We start from the raw sequence: 17,037 nt of genomic DNA, 5'->3' as shown, positions 1-17,037 counted from the left end.
CGTGCGACGGGTCACAGCACTCTTTACGAGAAAATCAAATTACATTGTACCACAGTAGGTGCTCGTAGGCCATCAGAAACTTCAGATATCGGAAGGAGGCAGTGATTAGAAATCACATATTTCTGGAGATAAGTTTTGTTTATAAAAACAATATATACAAAATATATACATGAGTAAGAACGATTCAAAATTCCAACATTCTGATTAGGTTCCTGTGGTAAACTATGTATACCTGTCTGGACATGCCCCTCTGCTGACTGCTCCTGTGGCTCCTCCCACAGACCCCTGTATAGAGGCGATTGGAGGCACCGCTCCCCCCTCAGTCTCCGAGATGCCGTGCTCCCTTTTGCTGCCAATAAAAGCCTATCGTTCACCTCCCGTCTCCAAGAGTTATTGATGGTGTATCAGTTCCAAATCTTGGATATCAAACAAAATCCAAATTCCTGTTTAGTTAGAATCAGTGATATTCATTAGAACAACCTTTATTTTTCCAATTTCTCAAACTAATTACATCTAGTGTTATTCCCTATTTAAAGGTTTACAGACTAACCTTTCCTTTTTATTTATCCCTAGTTCGTTAGAAAACTAATTGAATTCCTATTCTCAAGTATTATGATTAACTTCCGTTTCAGTTTCAGTTTCAGTCAATATGTCTATAAATAATCACTCCTTGCAGAAGTCAAATTAAGATTGAAATGAAAATAAATATATGCATCCAACTGTATTAAATCCACTATATCATTAAACATTCCGTTCGATCCAGGGTGGCTCACCATCTTGTTTCTTGTTTCATTGGATGAAATAGTTGGTTATCCACGGAAAGTCGATTCATAAACTTATACAAAAAATCCTGACCAAATCCCCTGGTATGGTTTAACAGAACTAATTCCCAGTTACACGGTAGACATCTTGGCTACTCATCTCTGCCGATATTGTCTCCTGATAGCTGCTGCCTGTTAACTCCAATAAATCTTTTATTGCTGTCATCTCTCCTCCAGGGGTTTCATCCAGAGGTATTCAAATAACTGGGTAAAGATATTCACTACTAATTCCACTTTTAACAGTTTATATCTTTGGTTTCTGCTAGTTTGCTGTGTTTCTCTCGCTTTCCCGCGCCTGCGTCAGCCAAGCCTCGTGCCCGTGTAGTTTCCTCCCCCCCGGGACCAGTTCTCTTTTTTTAATTTGGTAAGTCTGGCTTTCAAAGGTGCAGCTTTCTAACATTACACCTTTGGGTTTAATGAACCTGCATTACACACATGAGGCTGGGTAAACTTGGGTTGTTTTCTCTAGAGGTCTATAAGATTATGGGAGGCGGTCGGGAGTATCTGTTTCCCGGGGTCGAAGTGTCTAATACCAGAGGGCATGCACTGAAGCTTCAAAGGAGTAAGTCTTCTACTGAGAGTGTTGCAGGCCTGGAATGTACTGCCTCATTATGGTGGTACAGACAAATGCATCGGAGACTCTTAAGGCACATGAAAGCGAAAAAGATGGAGGGAGCAAACAGGAGGAAATCTGCACATGCTGGAAATTCAAACAACAACACACACAAAATGCTGGTAGAACACAAAGATGGAGGGATTCGTGTTTGGATGTTTTTGATTTGCTTTTCAGCTGGCTCAGCATAGCATTGTGGGCCGAAGGGCCTCTTCCTGTGCTGTACTCTTCTTCCTACCACGCGGTGACCAGGAATCTAGATATGACCTAACTAATTTTTATGAAGTTGCACCAGAACTTTGAGTATCAACACACACAAAATGCTGGAGGAACTCAGCAATTCAGGCAGCATCTATGGAGAAGAATAAACAGTTGAAGTTTTGGGCCAAGACCCCCCATCAGGACTAGAAGTAAAGGACATAGAAGCTGAAGACAAGGGTGGTGTACACACTGAGAGGTGATAGGTAAGGGGGAAAGCAGATGGGTGAAATGGCAAAGGACTGAAAAAGGAGGAATCTGATGGGAGAGTGGACTATCAAATAAACGAAAGGAGGTGGGGAACAAGATGTGAAGGGTAGGTCATGAGGACAGGCGAGTGGAAGGGAGGGAGAGACAGGACGTGCAGAATGAGGGAAAGTAAATAAATGGGGAGGGGTTGAACTTGAGAGGTGTGGTTACTGGAAGTTAGAGAAGTCGCTCGAGACTCTGTCAGGTTGGAGACCAGTAAGACAGAATAGGGGGTGTCATGCCTCCAATCTGCCTTGGCCAAGGACAGACATGTCAGTGTGGAAATGCCAGGTGGAACTAGAATGAGTGGCCCTAGGAAATCCTGGCTGCAGTGACAGTTGGAATGAAAACACTCCATGCCATCTAATAAAGGACTTATGAGAATAGGTTGAGTGACCTTGGCCTTTTCTCCTTGGAGTGACGGAGGATAAGAGGTGTTGTTGTTATTGTTGGTCCTTCGGAGCCGAAGACGACCACAACTTCTGTCAGGTGGAGGGTTTGTGACTGTGACTGGTGAGGCCAATCCGGGCCCTGAAAGCTCACCCACGTGTGGGACACATGAGGGTAAGTGCTGCAGCGGAAGTGGAGGTAGCTCGAGCCTTGCGCGTTTCCTCTGAGCCTCTGCGGTGCGTCTGATTCCTGCTGCATACGTTCCTTTAGTGGTCCTGCTCCACCAGGTTGGGTGGTCCAGAGCAAGCGATTCCCAGCTACTGGGATTGATGTTGAGGTCTTTGAGGGACACTTTGAGGCAGTCTTTGAAACGTTTCTTCTGCCTCCAACTGAGCGCTTGCCCTGGCTCAGCTCTCCATACAGCAGCTGTTTTGGTAGCCGACTGTCAGACATCCTGATGACATGGCCAGCCCATCTGGCTTGGGCTTTCTGTGGGAGGGTGTAGACACTGTGGGTGCTAGCCTGCTCCAGGACCTCCGTGTCTGGGACTTTGTCCTGCCATCGTACGTGGAGAAGTCTGCGGAGGCAGCTCAAGTGGAAGTGGTTGAGCTGTTTAGCGTGTCTGCTGTAGACAGTCCGGGTCTCGCTGGCGGAGAGGAGGGTGGTGAGAACCACTGCTCGGTAGACCTTCAGCTTGGTGGTAAGGCTGAGTCCTCTCCGCTCCCATACATTCTCATGGAGCCTCCCAAAGGCAGCACTGGCTTTGGCAATTCTGTTGCTGATCTCTGCATCTATGTTCACCGCTCGTGATAGAGTACTGCCCAGATAAGTAAAGCTGTCGACTGCCAGTAGCTTCTGCCCCTTTACTGTGATGTGTGGTTCCTGGTGGGGCTTTCCGGGTGTGGGTTGGTACATCACTTCGGTCTTTTTGGTGCTGATTGTAAGTCCGAAGTTGTCACAGGCTCGTGAGAAGCAATCCATTTCTCGCTGCATCTTCTGCTCTGTGCTGGCGTTGAGGGTGCAATCATCAGCGAATAAGGGGTCTCTGACGATGGTCTCCTTTACCTTTGTAACAGCCTGTAGACGCCGGAAGTTGAATAGCCCACCACCAGTCCTGTATTTGATGTGTATACCATCCTGACAATTGCGGAAGGCATCAGTCAGCATAATAGAGAAGAACATGATAAAGAGTGTAGGGGTGAGAACGCATCCTTGCTTCACACAGTTCGTCACTGGGAAGGCTTCTGACTCGTCACCATCACCCAAAACTTTCACCATCATGCCATCGTGGAACTACCGAACAATCGTGATGAACCTGCTAGGGCATCAAACTTCTCCATTATCTTCCATAAGCCATCCCTGCTGACCATATCAACTGCCTTGGCCAGATCGCGAAGGTCATAAAGAGGTCGCTGTGCTGCTCTTGACATTTTTCCTGGAGCTGGCGTGCAGCAAATATCATGTCGACAGTTCCACGCTCTGCACGGAAGCCACACTGGCTTTCTGGGAGGAGACCTTGCTCAAGGTGTTGGAGGAGGCGATTAAGCAGGACGCAAGCCAAGATCTTCCCAGCTATGGACAGGAGGGAGATGTCTCGGTGATTGTCACAAGACTGGCGGTTGCCTTTCCTCTTGTAGATGTGGACTATGCTGGCATCTTTCAACTGTTGCGGGACCTTTCCTTCGTTTCACATAGACTGGAAGAGCTCAGTCAGCTTCTGCATCATGAATGGGCCTCCTGCTTTGTAGACTTCAGCAGGGATTGCATCTGATCCTGGTGCTTTGCTACAAGAAAGTTGTCTGATGGCTTTTCTGACTTCTTCTGTGGGGAGGTTGTCAAGGTCCAGGCTGATCTCCACCTGAGGTAGGCGAGCAATGGCCTCATCATTGACTTCCACAGGGTGGTTGAGGACCTGGTTGAAGTGTTCAGCCCATCCCTCCAAAATCTGCTTTTTCTCTGTCAATAGCCGAGTCCCATCTGCACTGAGGAGGGGGGAGGAGCCAGAGGACTGAGGTCCATACATAGCCTTCAAAGCGTCGTAGAAACGCTTGGTGTCGTGACTGTCTGCGTAGCCCTGGATCTCATCAGCCTTATTGCTGAACCAGACATCCTGCATCTCACGGAGTTTCTTCTGCACTTTCCGTCTTGCACTAGCGAAGGCATCTATCTTTGCTTGTGATATGGGATCGTTCTGGTGCGCGCTGAACAGTTGGTGTTTCTCTGACAACAGTGCCTGTATCTCCTTGTCGTTCTCATCGAACCAGTCTTGATGTCTATGGACTGCTGGTCCGAGGTGTTTGAGAGCGGTAGAGTAGACTGCATCTCTGAAAGCCGTCCACTGCTCTTCAATGCTGGTGTGGTCATCCTGGGGTGTGTCAAGCAGCCTGCTATCTAGGTCTTCACGAAGTTCTTCTTCAACTACGCAGCTCGTCAGCTTGGAGACACTGAGCCTCTTTGCAGTCTTCTGACCTTGGGGTCTTCTCACAGGCAGGATGTGAAGTTTAAACTTGGACACTATGAGTCGGTGATTAGTCCAGCAGTCGGCACCACACATGGCCTTTGTCAATCTCACGTCTTGCCAGTCCCTCTTTCTGGTGTTGACATAGTCAATCAGATGCCAGTGCCTAGAGCGTGGATGCATCCAAGATGTCTTGTTACGGGTAGGGAGGCAGAATAGGGTGTTGGTGATGACAAGGTCATGCAGGCCATTGTTGTTACACTTGCCAATACCATGTCTTCCAAGAATCCCTTCCCAGGTCTGGTAATCTGTCCCCACTCTGGCGTTAAAGTCCCCGAGAACAATAAGCTTCTCTGACTGTAGGACTGCTGCTATGAGGGCGTCAAGTTCTTCATAGAACTTATCTTTGATGTCATCTGGGTTGGTCATCGTTGGGGCATATGCACTGATCAGCGTTGCACTCCTGTTATTGCCAAGTGGGAGCCGAAGCGTCATCAGGCGATCGTTGATGCCCTCTGGAAGCTTGGCAAGTTTATGAGCGAGGTGGGATCGGATGACAAATCCAACGCCAGCCTCTTGTCGTTCAGTGCTGCTGCGACCACTCCAGAAGAAGGTATACCCACCACCACGTTCTGTAAGCTGGCCCTTGTCTGCTAGGCGTGTTTTGCTGAGTGCTGCATTGTCCACATTATAGCGGGCTAGTTCTTTGGCAACCAGTGCTGTTCTTTCTGGTCTGACAGCCTTGGTGATGTCAAGCAGAGTTCGCACGTTCCACGTGCTAAGGTTGAGCACCTTCACTTTCATCTTCTTTGTGGTTCGACAGCTGAGTGGGTAAGATGAAGCAGGCTATGTTTGAGGCGCCTTTTCTAGCCCCTTCCTCCATGGAGGTGAGCAGAGCGATTCCTAAAGAGGACTGCTCAGACACCCGGGGGGCTGCCGAGCTCCACTGCTGCTTCATTCCAGTGGAGAACGACCCAATGCCCTGGGCCGCCTGTGTGCAGGTTTGTGACTACAGCTTCCAGTGTACCCACACCTGCTGCTTCGCCACTCGCCCACCGCCACAGGGCTTGAAGATTTTTAGCGGAATAGGGTTTGGAGTCGTGACTTGAGCTTGACTTGGATTAAAGTGAGGGAGAGTTGCGCAAATCGTCAGCCTCACTCTCTCGTCCCGACCTATCTGTATCCAGTTGCTAGACGGAGTCGAGACAGCTGGAGATAAGTCGGGATGCAGTGGGTGGCCAGCAGTGTCCTACGTGTCTCACTGTGCCCTGATTGCGCTCCACAACACTTTGCTGGGTCCGCCTTTCTACTCGTTGGACCGCCGAGTGGTGGTCTCCTCCGCGTAGTCCGCCGAATCCAGTCTTCGCATGCATAGGTAGACAAGCCCTAACTCACCGAGGGTTTGAGGCCCATCAGCTACCCTCACCAGGTTTTGCTGGCCAGTCGAAGCCGTTGCCCGGGGTGTGGCCGCTGTTACATGCAAACAGCTACGGGGAACCAATGGTGAGAGCTGAGTGTCAGGTGAGGACCAATGCGGACGAACTACTCAGAAGAGTATGACGTGTTCCCCATCAGAGGTACTACCTCTCCCTGACACCCCATACACCCCAATGAGAGGTGAACAAGATGATGAGTGGCATTGATCGTGTGGATAGTCAGAGGCTCTTTCCCAGGGCTGGAATGGCTAGCACGAGAGGGCACAGTTTTAAAATACTTGGAAGCAGGTGTAGAGGAGATGTCATGAGTAAGTTTTTTACTCAGAGAGTGGTGAGTGCGTGGAATGGGCTTCTGGAGGTGGATACGACAGGGTCTTTTAAGAGATTCCTGGACGGGTACATGGAGCTCAGAAAAATAGAGGGCTATGGGTAACCCGAGGTAATTTCTAAGGTAAGGACATGTTCGGCACAGCATTGTGGGCCGAAGGGCCTGTATTGTGCTGTAGGTTTTCTAGGTTCCTATGCTTTTGTTTCGTATGTACAAATCCAATGGGTCGGGAAAGAAGAAACAGGAATGATGCCAGCACTGATCACTGGTCACAGGAGTCCAATCAGAATAGGTATTGATAAATTGCGGCTGGTGAACAGGAAAAAGCTGGGCTCAATGGGTGTTGTATTGTTTGGAAAAAGTTGTTATTGGGCTACCGCAGGAAAACCACCAGAGTGTGAGATGCAGGTGACTCTCTCACTTCCTCTTATGGATTTCTGTGAAAGAACCTACAGACACTGATGATCCTTTCTGGAGAAATCTCAGCTCAGCACAGAGTATGGAAACGTACGGGAAGTTGGTTCAAGAACATTGGTGCTGGAAAACAAAGGTACAGCATTAAATTAAATTAAATTAAAAATCAAACCCTGCAGGTTTTGGAACATGAGCAAAACAAAACAGAAAATAATAAAATCTGTGCTCAGTGAAACTGTTAACATTTAAGTTCAAAATCAGGTTTACTGTCCCATGCAGAAACAATTGCACCAACCCTACAACACTCCCTCACCTCCTACTCACCTCCTGCAATTTAGGAGTTCATCGACCCCCAAATCCCACCTCCCACACAAAAACCGAGCAAAATTATTCAGGCACGTTGACCCCCTAAATCCCTCTTCCTGCACAAAAAAACATAAGATCAGGTGAAAAAAAACACGGAATATGAAAAAAAAGGTCAATAGTCCAAAATGCATGAAAACCCGAGACAACACTCTCCACAGTGGCAGGGTGTCCCCTCTCTGGTACAGAGCGACCGATCAAAAGGCAAGCACCCAGCACTCACCCTCTGTACTCGCTTTGAGGCTTCACTCTCCCTCGTCAATCGGCAAAGTGGAGCCAAACATCCGCTATGCCTCCTGGAATCGTCTCAGAGACTGCAGAGCGCTGGGACACCCAAACAATCTCCAAAGTTCCCCACTCACTTTGATGTTTCAGTCGCTTCGTTGCTTTAATCAGCAAACAATGGAAGCTATAATCGGCAAAATGGGGTCAAACATCATCTTGTGCACCATCCTGCACAAGCCTTCTGGGTCACACCTGAACGGAGCAGATAGGAGACGGATTGTGGAACGGTGCTTTAATAACAGGGGACAATGGGGCAGGAAGTAGCTTAGGAATGGAATTAGGAGAGCCAGAAGGGGCCATGAGAAGGCCTTGGCAGACAGGATTAAGAAAAACCCCAAGGCATTCCACAAGTATGTGAAGAGCAAGAGGATAAGCCCTGTGAGAATAGGACCGATCAGGTGTGACAGTGAAAATGTGTGCATGGAGCCGGAGGAGGTAGCGGAGGTACTTACTGAATACTTTGCTTCAGTATTCACCAGGGAAAATACCTTGGCAATTGTGGGGATGACGTACAGAGGACTGAAACCCTTGAGCATATAGACATTAAGAAAGAGGATGTGCTGGAGCTTTTGAAAAGCATTGTTAGGTAAGTCGCCGGGTCAGGATGTAGTGTATGTGGATTTCAGTAAGGCATTTGATAAGGCTCCCCATGCAAGGTTCATTGAGAAAGCAAGGAGGCATGGGATCCAAGGAGACCTTGCTTTGTGGATCCAGAATTGGCTTGCCCACGGAAGGCAAAGTGTGATTGTGGATGGTTCGTGTTCTGCATGGAGGACGATGACCAGTGGCGTTCCTCAAGGATTTGCCTGAGGAACCCACCTCTTTGTGACCTTTATAAATGACCTGGCTGAGGAACGCACACCCTGATGATCTGTTTATTGTTGCTGGTGATTTTAACCACGCGAACCTTAAGTCAGTGCTCCCCGAATTCCATCAGAATGTAGACTTTGCAACGAGGGGGGAGGACGTGTTGCACCTGGTTTACATAAACATCCCCGACGTGTACTGGGCAGAGCCCCCACCCCCACCTCGGTTCTCAGACCACATCTCTATTATGCTAATCCCAGCATACAGACCGCTTGTCAGGCGCTCCAGACCAGTTCAGAAGCAGGTGAAAACCTGGCCAGCAGGAGCCATCTCTGCTCTTCAAGACTGCTTTGAGCACACTGACTGGCACATGTTCAGGGAGGCTGCAACCGATGGCGACTCTACCAACTTAGAGGAGTACACAGCATCAGTGACCAGCTACATCAGCGAGTGCATTGATTACCAAGACCATCACTATACGTGCCAACCAAAAGCCATGGATGACTGCAGAGGTGTGTGCGCTGCTGAGATCCCATGACTCCGCCTTCAGAGCAAGCAACAAGGCAGCTTTAACAACAGCAAGGGCCAAACTGTCCCGAGCCATCAGAGGGGCAAAGCCTGCACATGCCCAGCTAATTCACAGTTACTTCCAGGACAGCGGAGACACGCGGCGCATGTGGAAGGGCATCCAGGACATCACCAATTACATTACAACATCACCTGCCTGTGCAGGTGATGCCTCCCTCCCAAATGCGCTGAATTACTTCTACACCCTGTTTGAGGTGGAAAGTGACGTGGCGGCGAGGAAGTCCACCCCTCCTACAAATGACCAGGTGCTGTGTCTCTCCATGGCCGACGTGAGAAGAACCCTGTGCAGGGTCAACCCACGGAAGGCTGCTGGACCAGTCAACATCCCTGGTAGAGGGCTCAGAGGATGTGTAGACCAGCTAGCAGATGTTCTCACTGACATCTTCAACATCTCCCTGAGCAGCGCCACCATTCCAACGTGCTTCAAGGCCGCCACCATCGTCCCCGTGCTGAAGAAGTCTTCAGTGTCCTGCTTAATGAGTACCGTCCTGTTGCACTTACATCTATCATAATGAAGTGTTTCGAGAGGCTCGTCATGAGGCATATCAAGACCCTGCTGCCCCCCTCACTGGACTCCCTGCAGTTCGCATACCATCCCAACCGTTCAACAGACAACGCCATTACCACCACCCTCCACCTGGCCCTAACCCACCTGGACAAAATAGACACATACGTTCGGATGCTGTTCATAGACTTCAGTTCAGCATTCAACACGATCATCCCTCAGAAACTGATTGGAAAGCTGAGCCTACTGGGCCTGAACACCTCCCTCTGCACCATCACACTGAGCACAGGGGCTCCCCAAGGTTGTGTGCTCAGTCCACTGCTGTTCACTCTGCTGACACACGACTGTGTTGCAACACACAGCTTGAACCACATCATCAAGTTCGCCGATGACACAACCGTGGTGGGTCACATCAGCAAGAACGACGAGTCAGCTTACAGAGAGGAGGTGCAGCGGCTAACGGACTGGTGTAGAGCCAACAACCTGTCTCTTAATGTGAACAAAACAAAAGAGATTGTTGTTGACTTCAGGAGGGTACGGTGCGACCACTCCCCGCTGAACATCGACGGCTTCTCGGTAGAGGTAGTTAAGAGCACCAAATTTCTTGGTGTTCACCTGGCGGAGAATCTCACCTGGTCCCTCAACATCAGCTCCATAGCAAAGAAAGCCCAGCAGCATCTCTACTTTCTGCGAAGGCTGAGGAAAGTCCATCTCCACCCCACCATCCTCATCACATTCTACAGGGGCTGTACTGAGAGCATCCTGAGCAGCTGCATCACTGCCTGGTTCAGAAATTGCACCATCTTGGATCGCAAGACTCTGCAGCAGATAGTGAGGTCAGCTGAGAAGATCATCGGGGTCTCTCTTCCCAACTGGATTGACACCTTACTGCCCTATTGTCCTGTTTATTATTTATTGTAATGCCTGCACCGTTTTGGGCACTTTATGCAGTCCTGGGTAGGTCTGTAGTCTAGTGTAGTTGTTTTTTCTTCCTTTGGATTGTTTTATACATAGTTCAATCTATTTTTGTACTGTGTCATGTAACACCATGGTCCTGAAAAACGTTGTCTCATTTTTACTATGTACTGTACCAGCAGTTATGATGCTTTGTTTTCAGTGAGTGACGTTACACACGGGAATTTGTCCTGGCTAAAGTGGTTAGACCTCTGCTCGGTGCAGATTTCCTGTGTGCCCAAGGGCTGTTAGTCGACCTTAAGTACTGCCGGCATGCGGATCTCAAGGACTTTGGGTCATTACCCTGCTCCCCCAGTAAGATCCCCACAACGACTCTGTCAAGTCCATGTACCACCACATGTGAGCTTACTCATCTGCTGGGTGAATTCCCAGACCTCACCAAGTCTACATTCTCCACTACAGTCACAAAACATGGGATCTCGACAATTGGCCCATGCGCGTAGTCTGGATCGAGAAAAGCTGGCAACTGCAAAGGCTGAGTCAGTCAACATAGAAAGACTCTGCACTGTACGCCAGTCGAATAGCCCCTGGGCTTCAACCCTCTATATACTATCCATGTGGTGAAAACCCCTGATCACGACATGGTCCCAATGACGTCTCAGCAAGTTTAGCCAAAGTCGATCTAGTTAGGGGCTCCCACCAGCTGCTGGTGTTCTTGGAGGACATTTCCAAACAGCTGTGATAACCCTGTTTGGCCTTCTTGAGATTCTGCACATGCCGTTTGGACTGAAAAATGTAGCACAGATTTTCCAACAGCTGATAGATTCTATTAAAAGACTTAACATTTTCTCTTTGTTTACCTGGATGACATACTTGTCCATAGTGCACCCAAATCTGAACAGATATCTCATCTCATATAATATGGAACATAGAAATCTGCAGCACATCACAGGCCCTACAGCCCACAATGTTGTGCCTACTGTAGAAAAAGCCTAGAATTACCCTACCACATAGCCCTCAATCTTTCTACACTCCATGTACCTACTCTCTTCAAAGACCCCATTGTATCCATCTCCACCACCGTTGCTGGCAGTGCCCACAACACTCTGTGTGGAGAAACTTACTCCTGACATCCCCTCTGCACCTACTTCCAAGCACCTTAAAAATGTGCCCCCTTGTGTTAGCCATTTCAGCCTTGGGAAAATGCCTCTGGCCATCTATATGATCAATGCCCCTCATCATCTTATACACCTTTATCAGATCACCTCTCATCCTTCTTCGCTCCAAGGAGAAAAGGCCAAGTTCATTCACCCTATTCTCATAAGGCATGCTCCCCAATCCAGGCAACATCTTATAAATCTCCTCTGCACTTTCTCTATAGTATTCATATCCTTCCTGTAGTGAGGTGACCAGAACTGAACACAGTACTCCAACTGGGGTCTAACTGAGGTCTTGTATAGCTGTAACATTACCTCTTGAACTCTTGAACTCAATCCCACAGTTGATGAATGCCACCACACCAAACCCCTTCTTAACAACACTGCCAACCTGCACAGCAGCTTTGAGTGTCCTCGATCTCTCCAACTTATTTCTAGCTTTCAAAGTTCTCCATCTTTCTTCTCCATCCAGCCCTCCAAACCACTGATCTCTCTGTTGCAGAAGTGGGCTGAGAAGTGGCAGATGGAGTTCAACCCGGAGAAGTGTGAGGTGGTACACTTTGGAAGGACAAACTCCAAGACAGAGTATAAAGTAAATGGAGGAGCTGAGGGATCTGGGGGTACATGTCCACAGATCCCTGAAAGTTGCCTCACAGGTAGATAGGGTAGTTAAGAAAGCTTATAGGGTGTTACCTTTCATAAGTCGAGGGATAGAGTTTAAGAGACGTGATATAATGATGCAGCTCTATAAAACTCTAATTAGGCCACACTTGGAGTACTGTGCCCAGTTCTGGTCGCCTCAGTATAGGAAGGATGTGGAAGCATTGGAAAGGGTACAGAGGAGATTTACCAGGATGCTGCTTGATTTAGAGAGTATGGATTATGATCAGAGATTAAGGGAGCTAGGGCTTTACTCTTTGGAGAGAAGGAGGATGAGAGGAGACATGATAGAGGTGTACAAGATATTAAGAGGAATAGACAGAGTGGACAGCCAGCGCCTCTTCCCCAGGGCACCACTGCTCAGTACAAGAGGACATGGCTTTACGGTAAGGGGAGGGAAGTTCAAGGAGGATTTTAGAGGAAGGTTTTTCACTCAGAGAGTGGTTGGTGCGTGGAATGCACTGCCTGAGTCAGTGGTGGAGGCAGACACACTAGTGAAGTTTAAGAGACTACTAGACAGGAATATGGAGGAATTTAAGGTGGGAGGTTATATGGAGGCAGGGTTTGAGGGTTGGCACAACATTGTGGGCCAAAGGGCCTGTAATGTGCTGTACAATTCTATGGTCTATGTTCTATCTCTCTGATCCTCTGATCTTTCACACTGCCAAGAATCTTACCGTTAATATTATATTCTGTCTTCAAATTTGACCTACCAAAATGAACCACTTCATGCTTATCTGAGCTGAACTCCATCTCCAACTTCTCAGTCCAGTTCTACATCCTATTGATATCCCACTGTAACCTCTGACAATTCTCCAGACTATCCACAAAAACCCCCAACTTTCATACAATAGAAGTATACAATATGGTCTTTTAAGAGCCATCGTGTCCCGTCAGTCTGGATCTTGCTGTCGTTGGCGGCCTCCCGTGAGGTTTGTGCTCTTTGCAGCACACTCACCCGACCACCCGTGTCACACAGGAAGTGCAGCCCCGAATGGGCGTCCGTAATAAATGGTAGACGGCCCCAGCAGCTGGAACTCACGGTGCTCACAGACCTCTGATGTCCCGATGTGCTGTCACTGTCGCCACTGCAAGGCAATTGGCAGTTCCTAGCGTTCGTACCCAAGTGAACATGGTAAAAGCACAGGCCCGACGTCCACTGTTTCTCAGCCGCAGGCTTCCTTATGTCGGGGCCCTTGCTGACCGGGCTCATTGAGGGAGACAAAGGAGGCGGAATGGTGCATCACTGCCTGACTGAGTGTAGACCATCAGCCATTCTAGCAAGTTCCCTATCGTCCTTCACGAGCGCATTAGCGAGGGCCCATGAACCAGATCAGGCATTTGCTGCATGAAAAGTTCTTCAAAAATAAAACAAGGGTGGTGCTTTCCCGGGAGAGACAGGGTGTGGTCCATCATCACCAATGGCTTGGCATCACTGAGGCCGGGCAAGGAGAGCAACATTTTGGCGCACTCAAACTCAGATAGTCCAAAAGTCTGTGAAAGGTGTGTTTACAACGATCGGCATTTATTGTCGATTTATCCTGACAAAGGCCCAAAACATCGACATTGCTTCTCCCTATAGATGCTGCCTGGCCTGCTGTGTTCCACCAGCATTTTTGTGTGTGTTGCTTGAATTTCCAGCATCTGCAGGTTTCCTCCTGTTGGCATTTATTGTGTTCAGGCCAGAGTTCAAGCAGGCACCCTCTTGCCACTGTGGAGTTGCTGAGTGACACTACCACGTAGTAGATTTGGTGTCATCCGTGAAGATTTCTCGCAGGGCAAACTGGGTCCCTGCTTGCAACGGCATTTTTCTCCCAAAACTCTGGCAGTTTCAAAGTGACTGCATTTGCTGACATATTCCATAGCTCTGGAATTGTCCTAGAGCATCTAGGAAATAAAACGAAGTGAGACATTTTATGTTTAACAAAATCCACAGCACATTTTATTGAACTCCAAAACCTTCACAACAAAAGCGTGCTAAAAACCATTTACATAATCACAGCATCACGCCAGACCAGCCTCTCAGTGTTGGTGGTTGTGAACTCAGTACGTTTCTCCCAATTATATTACCCTAGAATTGTTTTACTTCATACAACCACAAAGCACTGTTGTTCTGTTGATCTGTATGAAAGGTTTTTTACTGTACATGTCACAATAATAAACTAATTTCCCAGTTTACTGTGTTCCTGTCCAAAACGCTAATGTATATAACCAACATTAAGTGTCTCACCACTGATCTCAGTGATACATGACTGGTCACAGGCTTCCAGTCACAAAAGCAACCCACCACTATCAGCCACTGCCTCCTCTCACCAAGATAATTTTGGATCCAAGTTGCCAACTTGAATCCCATGAGCTCTAAGCTTTTGGACTAGTTTCCCGTGCGAGACCTTGATGAGGCCTTTTTGTCCATGTACAGTATCTACATTTTTTTAAATTTAGAGACAGTGCGACCCCTCAACCCTAGCCGAACCATTGGACAGCTTACAATAACCAATTAACCTACTAACCAGTACATCTTTGGACTGTGGGGGGAAACCAGAGCACCCGGAGGAAACGCGCATGTTCCTGGGGAGGTCGTACAGACTCCTTACCGATGACATCAGAATTGAACTCCGAACCCTGATGCCCTGAGCAGTAATAGCGTTGTCCTAACCAATTGTCTTCATTAGTACATTCGTTAACTTATCAAAAACTTCATACAAATCAAATGAACAGGAAAATTCTCCGATCGAGTCTGCTCTGCCATTCCAACATGGCTGATCCTGGATCCCACTCAACCCCATACACCTGCCTTCTCACCATAACCTTTGATGCCCTGACCGATCAGGAAACGATCAACTTCTGCCTTAAATATACACATGGACTCCACTACAGTCTATGGCAGAGTATTCCACAGAATTACTACTCTCTGGCTAAAAGAATTCCTCCTTACCTCTGTTTTAAAACATCACCCATAGGATACCCCCACCATAGGAAACATCCTCTCCACATTGACCTTATCTAGTCCTTTCAACATTCCGTAGGTTTCAATGAGATCTCCCACATTCTTCTAAATTCCAGTGAGTACAGGCCCAAAGCTGCCAAACACTCCTCATATGTTAACTCCTTCATTTCCAGAATCATCCTCATGAACCTCCTCTGGACTCTACAATGACAACACATCCCTCTGAGATATGAGGCCCAAACCTTTTGACAATACTCCAAGTGCAGTCTGACTAGTGTCTTATAAAGCCTCAGCATTATCTCCTTGCTTTTACATTCTATTCCCCTTGAAATAAATGCCAAAATTGAATTTGTCTTCTTTAACACAGACTAAACCTGTAAATTAACCTTCTGGGAGTCTTGCACAAGGACTCCTAAGTCCCTCTGCACCCCTGATGTTTAAACTTCCTTGCCATTTAGGTAACAGTCTGCACTATTGTTCCTTTTAGTAAAATACATTATCATACATTTCCCAACACTGTATTCCATCTGCCACTTTTTTGCCCCTTCATCCAAGACCTGCTGCAATCGCATTGCTTCCTCAGCACTACCTACCCCTCCACCTATCTTCATATCAACCGCAAATTTTGCCAAAGCCATCAATTCCATGATCCAAGTAATGTGAAAAGCAACAGGCCCAATAACACTAATCACTAGTAGCCAACCCCCTTTTTACCCCACTCACTGCCTCCTGCCTGTCAGCCATTCCTCTAACCATGCCAGTATCTTTCATGTAATACCATGGGGTTTTATATTGTTAAACAGCCTTATGTGTGGCATCTTATCAAATGCCTTCTGAAAATCCAAATATATGACATCCACTGCCTCTCCTTTGTCCACCCTGCTGTCACTTCCTCGAAGAACTCTGACAGATTTGTCAGGCAAGATTTCTCTTTACAGAAACTATGCTGACTTTGACTTATTTTATCATTAGTCTCTAAATACCCTGAAACTTCATCCTTAATAATAGACTCCAACACTTTCCCAACCACTGAGGCCTATAATTTCCTTTCTTTTGCCTTCCTCCCTTTGTAAAGAGTGGAGTGCCATTTGCAATCTTCCAGTCCTCCAGGACCATGCCAGAATCAAGTGATTCTTGAAAGATCATCACCGATCCTTCCATTATCTCTTCAGCAACCTCTCTCAGGTCTCTGGGATGTAGTCCATCTGGCCCAGGTGATTTATCCACCTTAAGACCTTTGAGTTTATCTAGTACATTTTCGTCTGTAATAGCAATGGCACTCACTCCTGCTCCATGACACTCATGGACCTCTTGGCACACTGCTAGTGTCTTCCACAGTGAAGACTGATGCAAAGTAGCTAAGAACTTTATACCAGTGCCTAAGAAAGATAATGTGGGCTGCCTTAATGACTATCATCCAGAGGCACTCACATCGACAGTGATGAAATGCTTTGAGTGGTTGGTCATGACTAGACTGAACTCCTGCCTCAGCAAGGACCCGGACCCATAGCAATTTGCCTATTGCCACAATAGGTCAATGGCAGACACAATTTCAGTGGCTCTCCACATGGCTTTAGACCACCTGGACAACACAAACACCTACGTCAGGATGCTGTTCATTGACTATAGCTCAGCATTTAATACCATCATTCCCACAATCCTGATTGAGAAGTTGCAGAACCCGAGCCTCGGTACCTTCTTCTGCAATTAGATCCTTGACTTCCTAATCGGAAGACCACAGTCTGTGCAGATTAGTGATAAATTATCCTCCTCGCTGACGATCAACACTGGGGTGAGTGCTTAGCCCACTGCTCTACTCTCTATATACACATGACTGTGTTGC

The 17,037-nt window shown here is 47.7% G+C and overlaps 1 protein-coding gene across 1 annotated transcript in view; it reads right to left on the bottom strand.

Moving 5' to 3' along the window:
* The window catches only part of LOC132381557 (neuroblast differentiation-associated protein AHNAK-like), a 296,622-nt gene extending 291,029 nt beyond the window's left edge, over positions 1-5,593 (bottom strand). Inside the window, exon 1 of the mRNA XM_059951058.1 lies at positions 4,453-5,593. Coding sequence (XP_059807041.1) covers positions 4,453-5,593 — 1,141 coding nt within the window. The remainder of the gene's footprint in view (positions 1-4,452) is intronic.
* Positions 5,594-17,037: the final 11,444 nt, after the last annotated feature.

Source organism: Hypanus sabinus, chromosome 26, assembly GCF_030144855.1.
Source record: "Hypanus sabinus isolate sHypSab1 chromosome 26, sHypSab1.hap1, whole genome shotgun sequence".
Taxonomy (NCBI): domain Eukaryota; kingdom Metazoa; phylum Chordata; class Chondrichthyes; order Myliobatiformes; family Dasyatidae; genus Hypanus; species Hypanus sabinus.
This window is presented reverse-complemented; position numbering and strand designations above follow the sequence as displayed.